Raw genomic sequence first — 19,125 nt, forward strand, 5'->3', positions numbered from 1 at the left:
GGATGGAGTAATATGGAGAGGCCCTTGGTATCTATGATTTCTAGGCTGATTAGAGCCAAGACCTCAGTTCCACATGACATCATACGAGCGGAGCTGGCTGCCCCACGTATGGAGATTGAGGCACTTACCAGATCAGTATCATTTGTACACAGCTTATGGGACACCACCAGGGACAGATATGCTAGGCTTGCTCTTAAGTCATCCAGACAACTGGCAATATAGGGAGATACATCATGTTGGTATGCACAGATGAGCTCATGGTTTCAGAGGCATGGTTTCAGCATGGACAGGCTGCCCCCTTTCCAGTATTCTCTTGATGCACCATCTTTGGCTCTTACACGGATGGAGATTACTAGACTCATTCCGCAGGATCTTATCCAGCTTGATACTAGGAGGACATGGATAGAGCCATCACGGGAGTTGGGTACGAAGAGGGCTTTCTATAGAGAGCATCTTCTCCAACTCACGATAGACGAATTTTTCACACGTCCCAGCTACATGGACACACATCTATCTCATGGGTTACGATGTGCCATAGGCCAGATACCCACATCTTCACACCAGCTTGGGATTGAGACAGGTAGATTCAGAGGCATACCAGCAGACAAGAGGATATGTCAGTTATGCCATGCAGAGCCAGAGACAGAGTTTCACTTCATATGTCACTGCACAGTCTACTATGAGATTCGGGGACACTTTTACTGTTTATTCAGAAATGGTTTTGACTCGTTAGATAGAGTCATGAGATATCAGGATCAGAGATGTCTCGGATTATTTCTACTTGAGATACAGAGACATAGAGACTCTCTATTGAGAGTGCATAGACAGAGACAGTCCCAAAGACACATCTCGAATTTCTTCAGTCCACAGAATTTCTTCGAATTTATTGAGAGTACCACAGAGGCAGAGGGACCACCACCACCACAGAGCTCAGTTCCCACCCATACACACACCAGTGGTACTCTCATTGACCAAGCTATAGAGTTGGGGAGATCGAGACGACCACGACTGAGGAGGGGAGCCACGCAACACAAACGGAGATTGCGGTAGAGGATCCACAGGATTCTAGCACGACACCCAGAGTGTCAATCAGGATAGGCTTCATGCTACTGCTATATTGTATCATGGTGGCACTTATCCCCACTTTGTACCTTTGTTGCATTATACCATTGCTTAGCTTACCAGCCACCCATAGGAGTTGGTAGAACTCCTATCTCAGTTTCTAGTTTATAGTTTTCTTTGTTTGTACCCAGACTTGGTAGTTTGGTCTCATAGGTCATTTTGGCCTTTTGTCGACGTTAATGTATCATTTCATTTCTCTCTCTCATACATGAGTATGTTCTTTGGTGGACAGACACTTACCACTTGACCTCGACACGTCAGATCACTCGCTTACATAGGAGTATCTACATGGACTTAGGGAGAGGATCTTGGATCTCTTCTTGGACACGTTCATTGCTTGGATCTCCAGACTGGAGTGGGACTTCAATGCTTTGGACTCTCTTGGAGAGTTTACCCGCGAGATGCGGAAGATCAGGCATCCCGCGACTACATCCAGAGTCACCCGGAGCTTGGCTTGGATGGTAGTGTAGTTGCTCTTCTACTCTTGATCATTTGGATTGCTACCTTCAGAGTTTCTTACACTCACCCTCGGTAACCTTCCAGCAGACTTATCCCCCGACCTCGGTAGTAGGCCACTCCCAGCGCTCATTCACATTGAGAGCTACACTGAGTTGCGGTTTGGTGGCGTTGTTGGCGCAGATTTTGTTTCGGTTGACATTGGAGGATTGGAGGTAGGAGATACAGGCAAGACGGCGCAGATATCTTGGTCTGACCACACCTCTTCTCGGAGGCCCTTCATAGCACAGACTGTTGAGTCTGGCTTTCCCCTCATCTTGGATTACCCTACCTACTGACAGGACACCATCCAGTGGTGGTCCGTGCGGTCTATCGGTGACTGCTACAGCTTACGGTAGCTTCTACAATGCAGATTGTTTAGTTTGGCTTTCCTTGATTCGGAGGACGTTTACGACGCAGATTCCTACATCTGGCCTTCCTGGAGTTTTACACAGCTTAGCCACCTCGCCACAATCGCTTCATCATATGCCTCACATCTTCGGCTTCATACGGTTTGTTTAGCATCCGGTGCTGAGAGGGGATGTTAGACTAACACCACTTTGCTGCTTCACAGGTCTAGGGCATACTTGTACGGCTAGTATGCCTCCGGGCTGGCCACCCATAGTCTAGGTTGTACATGGTCCGGCCGCCCAAGTTTGGGGCCAGCCGCCCACTTTTGTCCGGGCGCCCACATATATATTTCCATATATCATTTACGTTGGGTCATGGGGGATTTTTTATCAGGCCTTGCCCTACCTCCCCTTGGGCACCTATTTATAGGGTTAGGGGGGTACCTACTTCCACATCTCTCAGTTGTATTGATCTTGTGGTTGATGGTAGTCATGGGGGGCTGATCGCCCCCTCTTCCGCACATCTAGCGTTTGTGCTCTCTCTCTCTCTCTCTCTCTCTCTCTCTCTCTCTCTCTCTCTCTCTCTCTCTCTCTCTCTCACACACACACACACACACACACACACACACACGCTTCCGCACACGCGCACTCCCCTGAGAACGTGGTAAGGTGATGACCTGCCAAGCTACTTTGGCCCGGGCTAGCTGGGTCGTGCCTTGACCAAAAGAAAATTCCTAGTCAGCCTCTCTAGCTAGCTGATATAGGAGCTCGAGAAGATCCGGCAAGACGTAATGTACCACATAGTAGCCAACATCACTTGATTGACCACTCCAACTCTCACTGCCAAAGAGAGCCGTGCCTAACTCCAATGCAGCAAATTCGTCCTAATGGATAGGAGCGGAGCGGTCTGTTGAACAGGGGACAAGTCCAAGCCAGCCTGACAACCCCGATAGCGAACTGGAGTCCCTGGGGGAGCACTGCCAACCCAGAAATCTATTGTCTTTCTCCAATTGATCAGTGCGCCTGATGCACAACAAAACACATCAAGAGCCTGCTCACACCTGTGCAGATTGGCCTCCTGGCCCTCCAAGTACAAGGCTGAGTCAGCGGCAAACTTAGTGTCCAGTAGCTCGTCTCCCCTAATAGGAAGCTCTAAACCACGCAAGCCAACCTGCTGTGAAGTCAAAAATCTGCTCATCGTCTCAGCATAGAACAGAAAGAGGAAGGAGGCTAGAGGGCAACCCTGTCTGACTGAACGTGTGAGCATGAAGCGTTCCCCTCTTCCCCTTGCCAAGAGCACCTGACTGTGCGCATGCCTGTAGAGAGCTGACACACCTCTGATCCAAGCATTTGAGAAACCCATCCTGCGTAGAGTGCTGCCACGTGACACATCCAACCCTATGTGTCCGTGGACAAGCTACAGCATGATCACGGTTCAGTCATTCCAGTCAGTCTAGATTAGAAGTGATCTGGCACTTTTGTGAGTCTATTCGTAGACCGTGCATGCCCAGTTACTTAGTATAGATGCATATCCTCTGGTTGCACACAACATGATCATAAGCATTCCCATCAAAATCCACTAGAATCAGTTAGGGGATTTTTCCAGTGCATTTAGCCTATCTTACCTATTTTTGACATTTTTCACTTATTAATTTTAGTGACTTTCCAACAAAAGTAGGTAGGGCAAATTGGGTAAGAAAATATATAAGCAAACCAAAGTTAGCACTAAATGGCAGAAGAGGCAGTAGGAGCTCCACCGCTCAACTGGCAACTTCTCAAGGAAGAACCCCTTGGGGGCAACTCCCTCAAGCAAGATCCCCCATTGTCCTAGTGTTTTTCGTCATCGCCAGCCACCTCCCTTGCCTTGGCGTTTTTCAGCAGATTCCGGACCGCTCCCCTTGCACATAGCGTTTTCATCATCAAAACATGCTGCAAATTACCAACGTTTTCAGCCCTAACGACAGCAAGTAAATTAGCGTTTTCAGCAACAGGTAAAACCTGCGTTTTCAGCCCTAAAATTCTGCAGACATCAACGTTTTCCATCAGGAACAGCAGCGTTTTTCAGCAAAATAAAAACAGCCTCGAAATCAAAGTTTCAACTCGCAGCAGATTTCAGCCTTGAGCGTTTTTGGACAGCAGTCAGAAGGTTGCAGATTTCAGCCCTTAGGTCAGTGTCGCCATTCCTGTCGTGGTCATCGACATAGCCTCAAGTTGCATCAGTCCATGCATCATCATTGTACCCATTTGTGCGATCATAAGTAGACCACTCTCGCCAACGAGAGTGGGGCCTTCGGAGGAGGGTTTTACAACGTCTCTAGTGTCGTATCTCTCTTCTCTCTATCTCTCAGTCTCATACACTTGCACGCACAATGTCCACTCACTTTGTTCGTGATCATAGCACTCTCCATTAAGAACGGAAGGCTCTCCCTTCCATAAGAACTAAAAGGAACCTTGAGCAAATATGGATCACTCATCTTGAGCAAAGCGCAAACATTCATTCTGTTGCACCTAACATTGGTATTAGAGCTTTGGCAGTGTTCTGTATCACTCAAGGAAAGAACCACAAGAATCACAAGAATTTTTTTTTGCTTGTTGCGGTCCCACGAACCCAAGTTCGCTTGGGCGTGTCGATTCCTAATCGTGTTTTTTGAAGAGTGACAAGAATCCCAAGAAAGAAGGGCTTGTCCAGCCTCCCCTTGTGTCTCTTTTCACTCATTGAGAGCAGACCGTGCACTTAGCGGCCGGCCAATCGACGTGAGGTGGGAAAAAGCAACCTTGGTGTGAGTGCAAGGCCGCCAAGGGGTGCGCCCGTAGAAAGGAGTAGAACTCGGGTGAAGAGAAGATCCTTCTCAAACACGGTTTGTAAGCGAAAGAAAACCTCAAGAACCCAAGAACCCAAGACCCTCAAAAACCCAAGTTCCTCGTGAACTTAAGAACCAAAGATCATAGTGCATAGTCGTCACCCGAAGCAGAATGGATACTTCGCTACAGGTGATGAGCATGAGAGAGGCGACGAAGAGTTCTCCCCACCAAGAGATTTTTCCGACTCTCCCCCTTCGCCATCTACGCCATGAGTTGTACCAACTTCTATGGAGGCGATGGTCAAGTCGATGTTGGACATGATGGCACAACAAGAAGAAACGAATCGAGTTGCGTTGGCACAATTAGCAAGCAAAGCAGAACAACAGGAAGCTAAGGACTGCGAGCGCGACGAAAGAAACGAAAGAATTGCCGCACAACAAGAAGCAAATCGCATTGCTTTAGAACGCGAGCGCGACGAACGAAAAGAAAGAAAAGAACAAAGAAAGGAGGAAGCGGCAGCACGAAGCGCGGCCTTGGAGGCCGAGCGTGCCGCTCAAAGAGTAGCCTTGGAGATCGAGCGAGAGGCTCAAAGAGAACTACGCACTCAAGAGTTGATTCGACAAGTACTTGCCTCGAAATCCGAACCGGCCAAAGATCGTGGGAGTTCCTCAAGTGGCGCAAGGCACGATGCGGATTCCAACAACCCAGTCACAGAAAAGTTGACTTTCAGTAAGTATGATGGTAAGATGGATGCTACGGTTATTCATTCTTGGTTGCATCAATTTAATGCTTATTTTGCGACAACTAAGAAGACAGGGAATAGCAAGGTATTGACGACAGCTATGTACCTTGCCGGTGATGCCATTAATTGGTACCACGCATGGCAAGAGGCACAGTTAGCCACGCACCTAGAGAAAGCCGACGAACTCACGCCCCTTTCCTTCAATTGGGCTGATTTCCAAGACAAGCTCAAGGCGCGGTTTATGCCACCTTAGTACCTCGCACGATTGAAGGACGATTGGCGCGCTCTCAAGCAAAATGGTATGCCGGTTATGTCTTTTTCTAATCGTATTTTGCAGCTAGGTACCCAATTACGCAAGTCGAATGATGAACGCAAAGAGGCATTCCTTTATGGATTGGACGAGTATATCAAGTACGATGTCGAGGTGCTCGATCCAATCGATCTCAACAAGGCGGTAGCGATTGCTCTCGCACAGGAGATGAAGCACAACAAGGGAAAGCCTAAGGAGAACAAAACGTCCACAAGTACCTCGCAGACTTCTCAGAACCCTCAGAACGGTAAGAATGGTAAGAATGGTAACTCTTCTAACCAATCTTCCAACAGTCTCTCAGAAAAGAATTCTTCCAATGAATCTAAGGGTAAAGCTAACACAATTGCTAAACCTAAGCTTACTCCAGATGAAAAGGTAGCACAAGGAATTGTAGGAGGATATATCACATCGGAAGAGCAAAGCACTTATTCTAAGGAAGGTCGTCGTTTTCATTGTCACATTAAGGGTCACATAAAAAGAACATGTCCTAAGCTTGAATCGAATGAATCTAAAGAATCCACAGAACCCACTTCCTCTGTCAATGCAATTAATGATAGCACGAGTGTGTCCCAAGCTTCTCTTGACCCTCCCATTGATGATTCTCTCATTAAATGTTATGGTCAGGTGTCGGGGGCAGCGTTTTGTCATATTGTTTGATCCAGATAGTATGCATGATGTGATCAGTCCCTCTCTTGTTGAGAGATCCCGCCTAGAAGTTAGTCAGAGATCTCCTCTCGAGGTCTCTGGCTTTGTTCCCGTAATGGACGCTCTCATCACGCAGGAGTGTCTTGGTGTGTTGTTTGCAATTCAACTAGCTGCCTTCACTAGAAAATTTGTTGTCTCTCCTCTCTCAGGATCTGATATGATTTTGGGCATTCGATGGTTTCGTGATGTTCACCCTCTCATTGATTGGGAGGCTAACACTTTCACTCTCAATGCCAAAAGTGATTCTCCCATTGTCATTCATGGAGAGGACATTGTTCATTCTCCATCTCTCATTGCTAATATGCAGGACAAGATTGAACGGATTCATGAGAAGGAGACTCTCTCAGTCTCTTTTTCTCCAAAGCATGACACACAGGATTTGCATGATTATGAGAAGCATGATGATGATTTGAATGATAATGATGAGCATGATGGTTTGGATACTAATGACAAGCATGATGATATGCATGATCAAGATGTGATTTCTCACAAGCATGATGAGTTGCAAGAAAAGGATGTGATTGTTCACAAGAAGGATGATGTGTTAGTGGATGCTTTTTCTAGCGAAGCTAACCTCGTTGTAGATTCGATCAATCACGAAGAACCAATCTTGGCTTTCGAGTCGAGGTCCAAAGAACCCCCACAGGACGATTCGATCATTCAAAAAGAACCGATCTTGGCTCTCGAGCCTCAGTCCAAAGAACCCTGACAGGAAGTATTATGTGTTCGCATGATTGATACGCACGCATTGTTCGAGTGTTTCATTCGTGATCGTTTCTTGTATTTTAGTCAGCATCTTTATGTGATCCCTTTTCCTAGGCATGACATCTTGTATGTTGAGCACGTTTCTCTCATGGATGAGCACGAATGTATGCAGATTTCTCATGAAAAGCTGAAAAGTATGTATGTAAGGAAGTCACATTCTATGTCTCTTCCTTGGCATGACACATTCGTAGAACGAGCACATGAAAGTATGAGCACCAAGCATGGGCATTTCCGTTGTGAATTGCCACAGTTGATTGCTCTAGATCATAAGCGAAAGATTCGATCTCATTGTTTGCGTGTATGTGGTGAACGGTTTGGCATTCCGTCTATTGGTTCATTTACATTGCATGCACAGTCTTTAGAGAAGACAAGATTTTTTCCAGTCACTTTACATTGAATAGGTATGTCCATAGTTTTGTGTTGGAAGTGGTTTCAGGAATTTTCAGCCATGGAGATTCTTGAAGAAGAAAGAAGCATGACACTCGACGAAGTTGAAGCATTGAAGGAGCCACAGAAGACTTTGTGTCGCTTTCGGCGCGGCCCAAAGAAGCAAGCGTTGCAGACCTTTATGAAGTTCAAGTACCGCACGACCCACACATCAGAGTGGGCTGGCGAAGAGTCCCTTCCAGGATTTCGGATGCTATTGGCGATCTCCCTCGACGCCATACAGTTCGGTACCAGTACCTCACTTTGAGAAGGAGGGGATGTCACGTAAGACATCCAACCCTATGTCCGTGGACAAGCTACAGCATGTTGAGCGTTTTTGGACAGCAGTCAAAAGGTTGCAGATTTCAGCCCTTAGGTCAGTGTCTCCATTCCCGTCGTCGTCACCGACATAGCCTCAAGTTGCATCAGTCCATGCATCATCATTGTACCCATTTGTGCAATCGTAAGTAGACCACTCTCGCCGACGAGAGTGGGACCTTCGAAGGAGTGTTTTACAACGTCTCTGGTGTCGTATCTCTCTTCTCTCTATCTCTCAGTCTCATACACTTTCACGCACAGTGTCCACTCACTTTGTTCGTGATCATAGCACTCTCCATTAAGAACGGAAGGCTCTCCCTTCCATAAGAACTAAAAGGAACCTTGAGCAAATATGGATCACTATCTTGAGCAAAGCGCAAACATTCATTCCGTTGCACCTAACAAGTGCCCTCCAAGAAGTCCCAGTCAACTTTGTCGTAAGCCTTCTTAAAATCAAGGAGTATCACCACATCCTCTCCTCGGAGACGCGCGAGGACAGAAGCCTCCCAAAAAGTGAAGATGTTGTCTAGGATACTACGCTCCTTGACAAAACCTGTCTCGTTCCCATGTATAATGCTCTCTAGTAGTGGCTGAATCCTCAAGCTCAAGATGGTGATGGGTCACCACTGTCGAATCTCATCCGGTCGAGGAGCCTTCCTCCTTGGGAATAAGATAAATCAAGCACTCACTCATGCTATCAGGCATCTCTTCAGTATGCAAGATGTACTGAAATGCACTGCAAAGATCTGAGCCAAGCAAGTCCCAGTACTCCAAGAAGAAACTAGGAGTCAAACCATCCTCCCCTTGTCACAAACAGTGACATGGCTTCCCAGTACACACACTCTCTGCCCTGTGGGAACCCCGGGGGAATCATCAAATGATGACGTGGCTGACTATACGGGGCTGCAGTACGGACGCCCGTGATTTGCGGAGGCTTTGCCACGTGGCAGCAATACGGACGCTTGTGATTTTCGGCGCTAATTGCGGCAGCCTGCGGGCAGTTTTTGGGCATGCTTTTTGGTTACGCAATTGCACACAGAGAGAGAGAGAGAGAGAGAGAGAGAGAGAGAGAGAGAGAGAGAGAGAGAGAGAGAGAGAGAGAGAGAGAGAGAGAGAGAGAGACTTTTTGCTTTATTCTACGCAAGAGGTTGAGAGAGAGAGAGAGAAGCCTCTTTTGCTTTATTGAAAGCTTTTAATTCTCATCTTTTTGGGGCTCTGCTTTTAGCATCCCTTGTAATCTTTAAATATGTGGGCAAGGCCTCACAACTCAGAGCATCTGGATGCAGAGTCTGAGTGTGAGCAGGCCTACACTACTGTACTTTGAACATAGATTAATACAAAAAGAAATACCAAAAGGGGCGCCAGTCTTTGGGGCCAATATCTCTAGGCACGGAACTCCGCCGGGCCAATGTCGAATCAATTGTGAACTCTGAACTATTTTGAAGTGAATATTTGTGGTGTGCGGTAGATTCTCGACTTGGAGGTCCAAGTCTGTTGCACCCCTGGACAGCTACCTCGGGGGAGTGCTCTGAGGGCCTCATGGAGCCCCTCGAGTTAGAGGGTGAGCTCTAGTCTCTGACGCATCTCCTCAGTAACAAGGCAAGGCATCTGTGCCGAAACCTGCTCTCTGCATGCATCCTAACGCTCTGACTGAGGCTCAGCTGACAGCAAATCACGATAAAAGTCAATAGCAATTGCACCCATATCCTTAGGCTCTGAAGCACCTGACCTGTCGTGTCTTCTCAACTGACTGACATTGGTGTGCGCATGGCAGGGACCCACCGTCTCAAAGAACTCCCCAAATAACTGTCACCCACCAAGGTCCATTGAGATGCCTGCCGATGGAAGGAAAACTCATGATACCTCTCCTCAATGCTAGCCAGCTCCTGTCAAGCCTTTTGCATCTCCTCCTGGAACCAAGGACTGGCTGGGTGATGCTCCTGCATCCTCTGCAAGGAAACAACGCCCCGTCGAAGCGCTTCTCCTCCTCCCTGGTTGCAGCCAAGCGAGCTGCACACTCCTCGAGGAAGAAGTGACTAAGCTCAGCAAATCCAGAGGCCACTCTACCAGCATGGGTGTCTTGCATGTCCAAGCTCTTTGTCCAAAGTGCCACCACTCGCTCTCTAAGCTCTCGATCTAGCAAGATCCTCTCAGGGATGCGCATCATCGTGCTCCCCCTCCCCTGTCTGTCTGACACAATGAGGATCACTGGTGCATGGTCGGAAAAAGTAGTCCTTTCCATAATGCAAACAAATCCACCCATGTCACAGATGTGGTCAGTGGCGTAGAAGCGATCTATCCAAGATAGATTCACTCCTCCTATTCTGCGGTCAGAGTGAGAGAGAGAAGATGTCTGGGGGCCTCACAAAGCCAGAATGCTGCCAAACATCAGAAACCCTCATAGTCATACATAACCGCTCCCAAGCTGCCAACTCAGCCCCATGTACAATAGCATGGCTACCTCCAATCCTGTCAGAGGGGTCCTCCAACATGTTGAAGTCTCCCCCAACACACCATTGCTCTGCATGCGACAAAGACTCTACAATATGAGACCAAACTCTGCTCGTGGACTTGCCACATTGGGAGCATATATGTTCAGAAGCCCATGAGGCAACCCTGAACCTGCATAGTAATCCATTGAGCCCTGCCTGACACAATAATACCTCTGCCCACAATGGCCTGCTGCCATGAGTCCACAATAATCATATATGCCCCTCTCTCAATAACACCAGGTCCAAATGCAGCTGACCAAATTTGTCTCATAGTGACCACACAAAATCTGACGACATCGTCTAATGCGGATCTCACAAAGATGATGCTCCTTAAGCATAAGAATATCAATCTCACCACCCACAAGGCATAGCTGAAGCTCCTGCCGCAGCCGACCTTGCTAGCGTTGAAAGTGGAGTGGTCCTAATCCCTGCACATTCCATGAGACAATCCTCATGGAGTCAATGAGAGAAAAACGATGCTGCAACAGCAGCCAACCTCGCTATCTTCGAGGCCGGCTTGGATGGGGAGTAATCCGCATCCGAGCGACCCCTAGATAGGCATGACTATAAAGGTTGTCCAACCCAGGCCCAAGAAGACTGTGCCGTCCGTCGGGCTAGCTTCTCTGTCCAAGAGTCCTAATGTATATTACATAGCATGGTGGGCTTTGCGTGTCAGCAAAAAAGTGTACCACAATATGTCTACATCCTGCTGTGTCCGGAGGTGTCATTGAGAACTTGGCCAACGGCCACAGAGTCTGTACCAAATCTGTAACCCCCAAGTCTCCCGTGTGGTGAGAGAACTCAAGAGCCTGAGCCTGAAGCCAGTCATCACGGAGTCCAAGAGTCCACTCCGATTGGTCCTTGCCACACAGAGGAAAAGAGAAACCGACCGATGTGTTTAGGGCCTCTATCCCTCTAGCTGCAAGAAATAGTACATGGACTTTGAAGCAAGCCGCACTTTCAAAGTCTGGTGAAGAGTTGCCGAGGAATCGTGTGAAGTTGTAGGCAAAGAAGTCCCACCGACAACGAATGTCGAAACTCGTCAATCCCCAAGGGAGACGTCTGCACCAGAAGGGGGGTCCGCAGGAAAGTCTACTCCTCTCTCGCCAAGCAGCTCATGGCAAAAGCGTTGCCAAGAGACCTCCTAGCAGATGATGAAGGTCCTTCACCCTGGGCCGGCTGTGGGGCAAGAGAAGGAGAGGGTGAGGAAGCAGGGGGGCTAGTGGTGGAATGGGAGGGGAGGAGGCATGACTTTTCCTCTGCTCGTCTGGTGCCGAGAATCTTGCAGGTAATAGAGGTGGCATGAAGGCGCGCCACCTCTACCTCTAAGCTCGCTTGCCTTGTCGGCAAAAGAGCAAGTCGGATGGTGGGTTCCGCGGAGTCGGGCGAGGGGCCTTCCGTCGAGTCCCTCTGTGGTAGAGCAGAATCCTCTATCTGTGTTTGTTGCTACAATGGCAAATGAGAATGGAGCGTAGGCGAGACCAAACACTGAGGCAATGTGAAAGGCGACGCCCTTGCCCTTGCTTTTTTTCAATAGGCCTTAAGGTCCATTGGGGCCTTTTAAGTGGGGTGCCACGTGATCACATTTGACTCATCTTGTGTACCATGAAAGGTGTCAAACTTCAAACTTGACCTCGTTCTTTAGACCCTCCATAGATCAGCTGATCATAAGGAGTGGCCATAAGCAATGTCCTTCAATTTGCATTATACAAACCTCGCATATATATGAGCAAGGGGCTCTAAAAGCCCCATAACCGTCCCGCTGCATCCATGGATTGAGCCAGGATTTCTTCCAGGATAATTGGATACATAGGAAGAAATCATATGTGTCCAAAATAATTGGACACATAATTGGGCATATACTATGGCCAAAGTTACCCGGAACGTGGAATGAGAATGGTGACGGGATCCCACGGAGCAGGGGAACGGCGAGGGGTCCGGAACGGAAACGTCGCGGAACGGGAGGCACAAAAACACCTAAATAATGCAATTTTTAGCTCTGTGTGATTGAATAGAGGTAGCATCAGAGTACTTTGACCCTAATACTCACAAAAAACTTGATATGAAGACCATTCAACCTTACTATGGCAAACGTGTGTCATGTAGACTTGAGAGCTAGAGAGGGGGAGAGAGGGAGGGGGAGAGGGAGAGAGCTTGAATGGAGAGAGAGAGAGAGAGAGAGAGAGAGAGAGAGAGAGGGGGGGGAGAGATTTTAGCCTTGTAGAGTCGAGAGTCTAGACTTGAAAGCTTGAAAGAGGCTAGATGTTATGTCCCACTCACAGGAGAGGGGATCTAGCCCAGATGTCGTCGGGATGGACGTCCAGTGTCCGGGCGGACGTAGTGTGAACCCGGCCAGTGTGACCGGCCATTATTATAAAAGGGAGGCCAAGGCCTCATTTACAATTATCGACCCCCACTGGCAGAGTGCCAATGGTTAGCCCGCGAGGCTAGGAGTGCACGAGGTCACCTCGAGGAGGTGAGGCCGGGTGGTATGGGACGCCCGGTCTTACAGGTGCACGCCTACGTCCTCGGACGCTGGCCCCAACACGAGGGAGCTGCCGAATGGTGGCTATGGTCGGGTGGTTCGTCCGACGCGTGTCTGTAGGCGGTCTATGTGGCCGGGAGATCCTTTCTCCTTGTTCGTTTCACTAGAGCTTGAGAGTCAAGACTTGAGAGAGTAGAGCTTGAGCCTTGTCCCTTCAAAGCTTGTGTGCATTGTGAAGGTAAGGGGTGGGGGGAGGGGCATTTAATAAGGGGGAGGCTCACAAGATAAAACACCCAAATCTGAAAATCTGCCCATTCCAAGCCGTTTTGGGCAGTTCCGAGCCATTCTGGTCCATTCCGGGCCGGCCGTTCCGGTATCACATGCCTGTCCGGAACATCTTGCCGTTCCGGGCCGTTCCAATCCATGGAACACCCCCTGGAATGCCGCTCTAGCGTTCCCTGCCCATGGGATGACGCTCCTCGGTAACACTGACTATGGCAATAACTGTTGCTGCTACAGCTTCTTCCACTGCTTTTGCCGCTAGAAAGAGTTAGCATCCTTGATGTTGTACTTTGTACCCTTTCTTGTTGCCATAAGCTGGGTATTCTTTGGTGCCTTCAAGTCTTCCATGGCTTTAACACAAATAGGGGGTGACCAAGCTCATGATAAAGCTGCCACATTATCAAGATAATGACACGTGGAATAAGAGCTATAAATGTGCCACCTCTTTTAAAAATGGGGCAATTGGACAAAAAAGGGATCAATTGAATAATAAAGGTCCACGGAAATGCAAATGCACGGCCAACTATGCCTACAACCATGAGAGGGGACCGTTTGGTGATGACATTTCTCCAACAAGAAGATCACTGCATTGTATGAGACGTTCATTGGCAGAGTGAGGACTTTTGGGGGTTAATCTACCCACTTCAGGGCACCCGTTATCGCCTACTTTATTTGGCCTATAGATGATGAGTTTGCAGACTACACATGCAGAGGAGCCAAAGGAGCACGGTTGTTATGTGTTAGACCATAAGTCCGAGTAAGACAAGTATCTTCCAGGGTGAAGTTTGCATGCAGCAACAGCCCACTGTTTGAAATTGTTGAAAGTGGCAAGAAAAGTTCACCAACTTTGTGCACTAAATACAGATCTTTGAGGCAGACCATTTCGTGGAAAATTTGGCTACATCTTTCACCAAAGTCAAGGAGACTCTTCAGAAGTCTCAATAAAAGCATAAGTAAGCAATATTGTAGACCTTTCCAGATCACATAGAGGGTTTCTGGCATGTCTTACAAAGTACAGCTACCGATAATTGGTACATTCACAATCTTTTTCATGTGTATCTTCGTCTACCTTTTCATGTCAATGATATGATTGCACATGAACAGCTAGAAGAAAATAAGGTGAAAGGCAAGGTGATTAGGAAATACTTGGTAAGGTTCAGATGCCAAGTGGTTGGAGGAGGGTGACTTGGCAACCTTGAAGCTTCTGGTATGGACCCTACCATGCCCAAAAGTCTAAGAAGTCTCAATCGTTAAGTCTGATCCAGTGTATCTTGCATAGAGAGGAGACACTCCACTTTTGTGAACAAATCAGCACATTTGGATTCATCAGTCATACAGCTGTGTAATTTAGCACACCTCAAGTATTAAGCCGACAATACTTTGCCTATTGGACTTCCATGTATATACGTATAAAAATGGGTTTCGATTGCTGATGTGGCATAGAGTTCACATTGCTGACATTACATGGACCACAGGTATTGATAACATTGCACATAACGTCCTAACTGCTGATGTAGCACAGACAATGCAAACACTGATGTGGCAGTCATACGGTCCTTTCTACACAAATGCTTTCAAAATATTTTCTCAACTTGGGAGATTTTTAGTTATTAAACATTGTAACTCAATTTCTTTGAGCAAGCCACAACTCATTTAAGTGAGCATAACATCCAGTTTTGTATAAAGATACAACTGGAGGTCTCTCTGTGTTCACAGAGCCAGGGTAACCATCTTGAAGCATCAACAAAGAAAGAAATACAGTAGGCCCCTACCTTAGGGGCCAATACATTTCACTGGGGAACTACGTCTCTCTTGCTCAGTGCAGGTGTTTGTCTTGTCTTGGGTCATGTCAAGTTTGGTGCTGTATTGAGAGTGTGTAGTGTTTCACCACCTGTTCAATAGCTTCAGCTGGTTTCACTTGAATAGCAGCAAGTGGAGAGAGTGCAAACATGCTGGTTTGATATCGTTGCACAAGATGTGTACAAGGGATGATTGGCATAGCACTTAAGTATGTGTTGCACCCATCTGCACCACTTGGCCATGACAGCCCATAAGATACGATACAAAACATAGTATAATACTAGAAAACCCATGACACCTTGAAAATAAACAGTTTTGGACACTAGGAAGACTAGCATGTAAGCCAAAAAAAAAAACATCAACCCTATACTAAGCCACCAGGCATAGACATGACTCCAAACATAGCTTACACCTGAGAAAACAACATCGCAAAGGTAAGCAGCCACAAAACAACTGTCCCTCCTTAATCCTAGAGATATGGGGCAATACATAAGTGAATCTAGAAAATGATAAAACTCTAGCATATGTGAATGTATGCATATGTTTCTGTCAATATCTCAAAAAAATTCCAGCTTTTTCCAGAGATAGAGATGCAAATTATCTGGGGGGGAAAACCCATTGTTCTACCACAAATAGTAATGACCAAATACTTCAACATCCCTACTAACTTGCAAGGTTCCCTTAATCATGATATGAACCATCATATGAGATTTTCACAAGGTGACAAGACTGGATTTGCAAAATACTATAATCATTGGGGAAACAATCATTTAATAAGTCCAATCAAGTGGCAAATTGCACTTATTAATGATTGCTCTATGGCTAAGCATAGCGCAAGTCTCTTTATTGAGAAGTCGGGCATAAGAATGGCAAGGTAATCGAAAGTGGAAAACACAAATGACCCTACAATGCAATGACGCATTCATAAAGCGGTTGCAAGAATTCATATACACATACCATTATAGCATAAGAAGTATAAAATTGCTTTTTGAGTTGAACCTACCTATACGAGGTATAAGATTGTTTGGCATGTACAAGTGCTTCAAGTGAGGACACAATGTCCCAAGAATCTTGTCGATTTTGTCAAGCCCTTCCTCTTGCAGCACAAGCTCCTACAGAAAAGGAAAATCACGGCTTTTTGAAAAACACTCTCTAGAAGAAGAAATAGAACAAGGAAGAGGCAACAACATAATACAAGTTAGTAAGAGCAAACTTGTGTGCAAATTCATTCCAAATGCACTTCTTACTTTCATAATTTTGTAATCAAACATCAAATGCAATTTAAATGAAGTATTAGAAAATAACTGAACTTGCTCTTGTAACAAAAAAATGTGTGTGCGCACAATTGTTCTCTCTATAGTGGGTGCCTCTATGTGGTGTTCAAGAAGCCTCAATCAAAAGACAACAGCATACAAATAGGCAACCGCACAAACATGGCAGACATAGTAGAGAGCATGGTAAACATACAAGAGTACACGATACCAAATGATGAACATAATGCAAAGTATGCAACAGAAGATGGAAGTATGGCACAAAAAAAGAGAGAAGAAGAGATTAGAAACAATTCCAAGAGACCTCAAAGATCTATCCAATGAGAGAGAGAGAGAGAGAGAGAGAGAGAGAGAGAGAGAGAGAAATGAAATGTTGTATTAACATCTGCAAAAGGCAAAAATGATCTATGAGACCAAAACTTACAACAATTATATGTGTGAAACACTTTCTGGAATAACAGTGAATAAAAGATGGCCTGAGAACTAGTAAAATGGAATGCATGCAAGGAGGGTGACAAGGGGCATCAAATAGTGACAGGAGGCTACAATATAAGATATCAAACTGTAAAGAGGAGAGGGTAATGGCGGAGAGGGTAATGGCTCTATCCACTAGGATGCCCACTGTAGGAGCTCTGGCTGTGTAGCAGGGCTACATTGTCACTGGCACAGGACAGACAGTTAGTTGTAGTTGGGCTTGAGTTCACACTGGACGGACTCTAGCCTCGGTAATGACACGTGGCAAGTGTTACAGGTGGTGGTCTAGTGGACACCGTGGCAGATCACCACCACCTCAGCTTGGAGATTGTAACAAACTTGGACACCCCATGTCAAGATTCTACCGCGACACAGCAGAGATTCACTTCAAAACAGTTCACAAAATTGACACGGCCCGGCGTAGTTCCGTGCCCAGAGGTATTGGCCCTGCACTAGGAGCAAGGACCACCTCGCCCTTCGACTCGCCCATTGAATTGGCCCATTTTGTGCTACAGATGCGGGGAATATGGACATTACCAAAGCAAATGCCCCCTGCCAGAAGGGTCCCCTCTCTGCCGTCATTGCCCTAAAGCGAAGGATCACTACAGTAAGGATTGTCCTAAACTTCGTGCATCCACGGCTTCGAGCCCAAGTCAAAGCCAAAATGAGTTTACCTTTCCCAAGCTCAATCTGATAGCAGTTAGCACCATTCCTCAACCGCCCCCTTCTGCACATGTGGTTACCCCTCAAAATAAGCTGCAGTCGGTAGAGGAGCCAGCGGGCCTTCACTCGGGCCCAGAGAGCCGCTCTCGGTCTTAGCATTCCAGCAAGTTCAACTCCCCCACACATTCTCACACCAGTGGATACCCCGTTTCCAGCTATTGACAAGCCATCCCCCAGTGCCAAGCAAGGATCCAAATCCTTGTTGTCCAATATTGATGAAGCTTTCTTGGAAGCAGTTGCTGATCTACAATAGATCAAGGTACCAGAGAAACCACTGGTAGAAAAAGAAAAGCTTACAACAGAGACAATCTTGAAGAACGCTTTCCAACAAGTCACTCTATGACATGCTTCGGCTAGATGCGAGTTTTCGAAGTGACCATTGCAGTTATTAAGTCACTTTACCCCAGAGCAAGTTCGAGTGGCGGGCACCTCCCAGTGCAACCATTAGAGTCCTACATGATATCCCATCACGCTGTTTTCCTTACGGACTATAGAAGCCCTCGTCTCACCGTGTCCGTCTTGGGGCGACAATTCTCAGGAGTGATAGTGGATGGTGGATCTGGCATCAACCTATGTTAGCTTTAGGTCTACAGCCTACCCGCCCTGCTCCCTTCACAGTTACATTGGCCGACCAGAGGACAATCTACCCAGTGGGCATAGTGGACAAGGTGCCTCTACAGGTACAAGACTTCACCTTTATCTTAGATTTTGTTGTGGTTCGTCTTCCCCAGGTTGAGGGCGGATTTCCTTTGCTCATCGGTAGACCATGTCTGCGCCACACTAAAGCGCTTCATGATTGGGGAAACGACGCCATGTGGATACATACTCCTAGCTCCCCAATGCAACCTAATCGCCTAGGAGGAGGTATGGATCCCGTAGTGCAGCAAAGTTCCTTGTCAATGGAAACCAACCTTGAACAAGAAACCTGAAGGGTCACACGAAGATCTGCTGGAGTGGTTGGACGCTACCAAGTTGATGCCTTGTTATGGGGTCTCTATTCAATCTTTGCCTCAAGATACATTCTCCTCCAACGTTTCTACTGTAACTGAACCCAGAAAGCCCCCTAAGCCAGCAGCAAGTGTGCCATTCAAGCTAGTAGCCAATGTGGCAGTGGAAGCCTTCACCTCAGCCTCCTCGATGTCTGACTCTCCCACCAAACCAAAGCTCTCCTCTGTATACGATGACCTTCCCTTCGACAAGCTTCCAAAAGAACGGTTACAAGAAGAATATGTTGTCTTTATTTCTATTGCCATTCTAGTCATTCTCTGCAGCATACAGGGCTTTGGAACTGAGAAGGTGGCTTTGGTTTTTGTGTCACATGACACATCCAACCCTATGTGTCCGTGGACAAGCTACAGCATGACCAGGGTTCAGTTCAGTCAAGTCAGTCTAGAATAGGAAGTGATCTGGCACTTTTGTGAGTCTGTTCACACACCGTGCATGTCCAGACACTTAATAGATGCATATCCTCTGGTTGCACACAGCATGACCATCAGATTTCCATCAGAACCCATCAGGAGCATTTTTACAGTGCATAGACCTATTTTTGACATTTTTCACTTA

At 47.0% G+C, this 19,125-nt stretch overlaps 1 protein-coding gene across 1 annotated transcript in view; it reads right to left on the reverse strand.

Annotated features, from left to right (window-relative positions):
* The window catches only part of LOC147435299 (uncharacterized), an 88,940-nt gene that overhangs the window by 61,619 nt on the left and 8,196 nt on the right, over positions 1-19,125 (reverse strand). The window contains exon 2 of the mRNA XM_086488379.1: positions 16,098-16,206. Within this exon, the coding sequence (XP_086344505.1) occupies positions 16,098-16,206 (109 nt within the window). The remainder of the gene's footprint in view (positions 1-16,097; positions 16,207-19,125) is intronic.

The sequence above is a fragment of the Adiantum capillus-veneris genome, chromosome 18 (assembly GCF_014529385.1).
Source record: "Adiantum capillus-veneris isolate H3 chromosome 18, ASM1452938v2, whole genome shotgun sequence".
Classification (NCBI taxonomy): Eukaryota; Viridiplantae; Streptophyta; class Polypodiopsida; order Polypodiales; family Pteridaceae; genus Adiantum; species Adiantum capillus-veneris.